Below are 6,525 nucleotides of genomic sequence, written 5' to 3'. Positions count from 1 at the left end.
GTGTAAAAGACATCCGAACCCGATTTTTAAAAAAGAATATGAACTGGATATTTACAGAGAACAGAGGACACACAGTCCAGTCATGTCGGTTGGTTTAGATCTGTGTCTGTTCCTTTTTCTCCACAGTTTAGTGCAGATGTTCAGTGTCCACTGTCAGCAGGGATTCAGGAGGGGGGGTAGGGGGTGGGGTGTGTGTGTGGGGGGAGTGTCCCTTTAATACGGCCCTCAGCCCACTGGTCCAGCTGGCTCCCCCCTTGGTCCGGCCACGGGGGACACTTCAGAGCACAACTGAAGGACGCAGAAGGAGGACACGGACCACTGCACCACAACCTGGCAACATGAAGTAAGTCTGCAGGACCCAGACCTGGACCTGGACCCAGACCTGGACCCAGACCCAGACCCTCCATCAGCTGTTGTCTTTGGTCCCATTCCTTAAATTGATAAAATGTGTCTGTTTGTTCTAATAAAAGTAGAGAAAGAAGAGAGAGAGAGAGAGAGAGTGGGGGGGGGGGGTACAGGGGAAAAGTAAATCTAAAATGGTAAAACCTTTATTATTGACAGTGACTGAATCTAACAGATGACCAGTGTTAAAGCTGGAGTAAAGGTTAGGGTTAACTCTAACAGATGACCAGTGTTAAAGCTGGAGTAAAGGTTAGGGTTATCTCTAACTCTAACAGATGACCAATGTTAAAGCTAGAGTAAAGGTTAGGGTTAACTCTAACTCTAACAAATGACCAGTGTTAAAGCTAGAGTAAAGTTTAGGGTTAACTCTAACAGATGACCAGTGTTAAAGCTAGAGTAAAGGTTAGGGTTAACTCTAACAGATGACCAGTATTAAAGCTGGAGTAAAGGTTAGAGTTAACTCTAACTCTAACAAATGACCAGTGTTAAAGCTAGAGTAAAGGTTAGGGTTAACTCTAACAGATGACCAGTATTAAAGCTGGAGTAAAGGTTAGAGTTAACTCTAACTCTAACAGATGACCAGTGTTAAAGCAAGAGTAAGGGTTAGAGTTAACTCTAACTCTAACAGATGACCAGTGTTAAAGCAAGAGTAAGGGTTAGAGTTAACTCTAACTCTAACAGATGACCAGTGTTAAAGCAAGAGTAAGGGTTAGAGTTAACTCTAACTCTAACAGATGACCAGTGTTAAAGCTAGAGTAAGGGTTAGAGTTAACTCTAACTCTAACAGATCACCAGTGTTAAAGCTAGAGTAAAGGTTAGGGTTAACACTAGGTCTGTGGTGTTCGGTAGGGCGACACGATATTGGAAAAAATTGACACTGCAATTTTTTTTTTTAACCCTGCGATGTATATTGCGATACGAAAAACTCCTCAGGAGGATATAATATGTGTGGTGTGGACAAAAATGGTCCAGCTCATTAGCTGTGTTTCCTCTGGTTGCAGCCTCAGGTGTCAGACACTGTGGACACAGAACAGGTGGTTCAGTTTCATCCTTCTGCAGCTGGAATAGTTCCACATAACTGACGTTGCATTTCTTTTTGGCACCAAGTCTTCATTTACAATGATTTTCTCTGGTTCGTTGCTCATTTTTCAGTGTTTTTACCAACGACTCACTCCAACCTGATTAAGAATGAATGTGATTGGTGGATGGCTGCATGCAGTGTGTGTCAGGTACCTTTGAAATTAGTTGAAAACACACTGAGTTCATTTACCTCAGTGTCCTGCATGTACACTGCAGGTCCTGCGATGCGACTATAACACACATGTACATTGTGATGACGATGCTCAAACCATATGTGTGTCGATGTGTCTCTTATTTTTCAGACACAAACAGACTTTCAAGGACTCACCACATACAAGCATTTAACCCCCCCCCCCCCCCAATCTCCATCTGCCTCACAACATTCTTCCTCTCTTCCTGCCCCCCTCCCACAACTGAATCCACTGAAAAAGTTCCATCACATGACCGCATTTATTATGTCTTATGTATGTGTTTGCATTATCTTCACTGTAATTCTTTATTTTTTTTTAAGATGGCATCAGTGATGCGGCAGCCTGTTAGGTGCAGCTCTGTACTGCTGTCATCACCAAACAATTTCATACAAAGGATCTATCTATCTATCTATCTATCTATCTATCTATCTATCTATCTATCTATCTATCTATCTATCTATCTATCTATCTATCTATCTATCTATCTATCTATCTATCTATCTATCTATCTATCTATCTATCTATCTATCTATCTATCTATCGTTCGTGCAGCTCTGGTGCTGCAGTTAGTTCCGTACTAGTACTAAATCCTGTTATAGTTCAGGTGACCACATTCAAGAGGACACTCTGCTCCACCTTCAGGTACTTTACTCACAGAACCTTCGAGTACTTTACTCACAGAACCTTCGGGTACTTTACTCACAGAACCTTCGGGTACTTTACTCACAGAACCTTCGAGTACTTTACTCACAGAACCTTCGGGTACTTTACTCACAGAACCTTCGGGTACTTTACTCACAGAACCTTCGGGTACTTTACTCACAGAACCTTCGGGTACTTTACTCACAGAACCTTCGGGTACTTTACTCACAGAACCTTCAGGTACTTTACTCACAGAACCTTCGGGTACTTTACTCACAGAACCTTCAGGTACTTTACTCACAGAACCTTCGGGTACTTTACTCACAGATGCTTTAGAAGTTTCATATATTTAAAGTGCACCTCCTCCACATGGATAGAAAATCCAGTTATACACCAGAATAATAACCTTTATCACCAAAGACACATATTCAGATTCTGAGAGTTTTTTCACATTTACACACATTCTTTACCGTCATGTTGGTTTCCTCCAAATTTGTGCTGCATTTGTTACCAAATGAAATACATTTTTCCATCCAATAGTTTTTTTTCTTCCAGTGTTTCAGTGATGGACTGTTCAGTGGTTCCTGCTGTTTCATTAGGTGGGTCTTCCACTGTAACTCCACTGACCAGAACTGGATTAGGAGGATTTTACTTGTCCATGGTTCCTTCTGTCTGTACAAACACCACAGTCGTGGTTTTTTTTACCCCAGTAATGATGGCATCTGTCTTAAGTAGGGATGGGAATCGATAAAAATTTAAAGACTTCGATTCCATTATCAATTTTGCTTATCGGTCCGATTCTCTTATCGATTTTCTTTGGGTGAGGGAATAAAAGAGTACAAACAGGTGTGTTTGCATGAGCTGTCCTTTATTCCTTTATATTTCCATCTGCACAGAAAATATAACATATACAGTATGAACAAATAATAAGAACAGATGATACCGGGCCCTGGTTCGGGGGGGGGGGGGGGGCGTACAGTGAAAGTGAAACTACAGACTCTTTACTAATTCCTTTATCGCTGCGTTACCACTACATGGAACCAGTTCGACTCTGTTCGTCTCCCATTGTTGTGCACCTCATTTCCTTTCCCTTACCTTCGGAAACTTGTATTTGAGGGGGTACAATGTTTGTAACTGGAACTGGGCCCGGATGACGGCCTGGTGTTCACTCTACCGCTACATTCACAAGCACCGCTAAGTAGTGAATCAAATGAATCACATGTTGTGGACAAATGTTTGAGCAGAGTGGAGGGATTCCACCCTTTAGAAGAAATGGAAGCTTTGACAGAGTTCCAGTGGACCTGGTGTGGTCTGTTTGGACCTGGTGTGGTCTGTTTAGACCTGGTGTGGTCTGTTTGGACCTGGTGTGGTCTGTTTAGACCTGGTGTGGTCTGTTTGGACCTGGTGTGGTCTGTTTGGACCTGGTGTGGTCTGTTTAGACCTGGTGTGGTCTGTGTGGGCCTGGTGTGGTCTGTTTAGACCTGGTGTGGTCTGTTTAGACCTGGTGTGGTCTGTGTGGACCTGGTGTGGTCTGTTTGGACCTGGTGTGGTCTGTTTAGACCTGGTGTGGTCTGTTTGGACCTGGTGTGGTCTGTTTAGACCTGGTGTGGTCTGTTTAGACCTGGTGTGGTCTGTTTGGACCTGGTGTGGTCTGTTTGGACCTGGTGTGGTCTGTTTGGACCTGGTGTGGTCTGTTTAGACCTGGTGTGGTCTGTGTGGGCCTGGTGTGGTCTGTTTAGACCTGGTGTGGTCTGTTTAGACCTGGTGTGGTCTGTGTGGGCCTGGTGTGGTCTGTTTGGACCTGGTGTGGTCTGTTTGGACCTGGTGTGGTCTGTGTGGACCTGGTGTGGTCTGTTTGGGCCTGGTGTGGTCTGTTTGGACCTGGTGTGGTCTGTTTAGACCTGGTGTGGTCTGTTTGGACCTGGTGTGGTCTGTTTGGACCTGGTGTGGTCTGTTTGGACCTGGTGTGGTCTTTTTAGACCGTTTCTGCCTCAACACCATGTTGGCTACGTTCTGACCAAAACAATGCAGCGTATGTGTGACATCATCGCGTATGCGCAACAAAGGTGGAATCGATAAGCAGAATCATTAAGCAGGCAGGCAAATGATTCCAAGGAATCGAGCTACTAGGATCTGATTCTCTAAAAGAACTGGTTCTCCATTCCCATCCCTAGTCTTAATGTAAGCATGGCAGCGGTGTCAGAGTCTGGAAATGCCTTTTTAACCCCCCCCCCCCCCCCCCCCCCCCCCCAAGGGGAGGCAAGGGATATTGTTTTTGGTTTGGTTTGTTTGTTTGTTCAAACTTTTGGTTGAATTCATACCATACTGGGTTTATAGATTGTCAGTAACCCAGAATAGATCTGATTACATTTTAGGAAAAGTTGGTCAAAGATCCAATTTTTTAAAATACATTTTTTAAATCTTTTTTTTTCTTCCATTTACTTGAAATGGGCAAAAATTCTAATGTTTACTGTATGGTGTCCTTGAGTGCCAAGAAAGGTGCCTATAAATAACATGTATTATTATTGCTAGTGGCATTGTACCCATCGTACCATTGTACGATAGCGCCCTTCCGTGGTGCAACAGCGGCATTGTACCCGTACGCCCTCCCGTGCTGCAACATCGTTTGGACGTCGTACTGGACGCCGGATGGACACAGAATGTGCATTATAGTAGGATTAATATTATGTCTATAAAAACATCAATTTTGTTTCAATGTACTTCTGACTTGGCACATATATAGAGGCAGTTGATATGCTGACATCAGTACATGCATAGACATTATGACATCAGCTGGATCGATGCCAAATTAAGCTACAATACATGCGAGGGGTGGGGCTTGTTGTGCCTTGTTTAATCCTGTTACAAACTCCACAACAGCAGTGACATTGGTTCATTTTCTGGAGGTGACAACAACAAGAACAGAGGTAATTCTGGATATTTCATACTTTACAAGAAGCTCAAGTGACAAACTCATGGGAGGTCCTTCACTTTTCTGCATTAACCACACCCACTTCAAATTTCTGACCAATTGCGTAAAAGTTCTCGGACACCACCTTTACTGGATACAGTGAACCCTGTGTCCTATTTATCCCAACCGGGCCGACATGTGGAGGATTCTTTTGGGTCATGTTGAGGGTCAATGTAAGGCAGGTCCACAACCCACTGTGAGTCGCATGTACAGTAACGTCCTGTGAAAAGCACCGGCCAGTGGAAGAACTGGTCCTGTGTCCAACAATGAACACCGGACATTTTCAGTCATTTATAACACCCCCACCCCCCGACCCTCGGACCCCCGGATTCTCCAGACAGGATGTTTGGTGGTTCGGTCCCCCTACTATAGTGAGCAGCCAAGCTCTTTGAACGTCTGTCTTTTGTCAGTTGTTTGTGGTTCTGGGGGGTCAGCAGGTCCAGACCACTCAGAAGGTCCTGAAAGGCTCTGAATGACTCTGCTGGGTTTGAAGTCTCCTGGTCTTGGTGGAAGGAGCCTTCTATTTGTTTCTCTCTTCCTCTCTGCCTCTCTACTTTGCCTTTCTCCTGCCTCCCCTGGCTGCCCGTTACTTCCTGTCAGATTGTTTCTGTCCGGGGGGGGGGGTTTGCGTTGCCCCTAGAGACGGACTGACCAAGTCATCTGAGGTGATGCAATGTGGGACTGGTGTGGTGGAGGAGTTAGAGAGAGGCAAAGGGGGGTTAGAAGAAGCAAAAGGGAGGGTAGAAGAGGCAAAAGGAGGGTAGAAGAGGCAAAAGGAGGGGTAGAAGAGGCAAAAGGAGGGTAGAAGAGGCAAAAGGGGGGGTAGAAGAGGCAAAAGGAGGGTAGAAGAGGAAAAAGGAGGGGTAGAAGAGGCAAAAGGAGGGTAGAAGAGGCAAAAGGAGGGTAGAAGAGGCAAAAGGAGGGTAGAAGAGGAAAAAGAGGGAGGGGTAGAGAGGCCCACAAAGGCGGGGTCGTAGAAGAGGCAAAAGGGGGGGTACTATAGAAGGAGGGCAAAAGGAGGGTAGAAAGAGGCCAAAGGGAGGAGGCATAGAAGAGGCCAAAAGGAAGGGTAGAAGAGCAAAAGGAGGGTAGAAGAGGCAAAAAGGAGGGTAGAAGAGGCAAAAGGGGGGTTAGAAGAGGCAAAAGAGGGTTTAGAAGAGGCAAAAGGAGGGTAGAAGAGGCAAAAGGGGGGGTAGAAGAGGCAAAGGAGGGAGACGAGGGACAAAAGTAGAAGAGGCC

General features: G+C 45.1%; 1 protein-coding gene across 1 annotated transcript in view; it reads left to right on the top strand.

Annotated features, from left to right (window-relative positions):
- Positions 1 to 250: 250 nt before the first annotated feature.
- The window catches only part of bcan (brevican), a 49,042-nt gene continuing 42,767 nt past the window's right edge, over positions 251 to 6,525 (top strand). The window contains exon 1 of the mRNA XM_030158458.1: positions 251 to 343. Within this exon, the coding sequence (XP_030014318.1) occupies positions 339 to 343 (5 nt within the window). The 5' untranslated portion in view covers positions 251 to 338. The remainder of the gene's footprint in view (positions 344 to 6,525) is intronic.

This window comes from Sphaeramia orbicularis, chromosome 16, assembly GCF_902148855.1.
Source record: "Sphaeramia orbicularis chromosome 16, fSphaOr1.1, whole genome shotgun sequence".
Lineage (NCBI taxonomy): Eukaryota > Metazoa > Chordata > Actinopteri > Kurtiformes > Apogonidae > Sphaeramia > Sphaeramia orbicularis.
The sequence above is the reverse complement of the archived record's forward strand: the minus strand, read 5'-3'. Positions and strand labels throughout refer to the sequence as shown.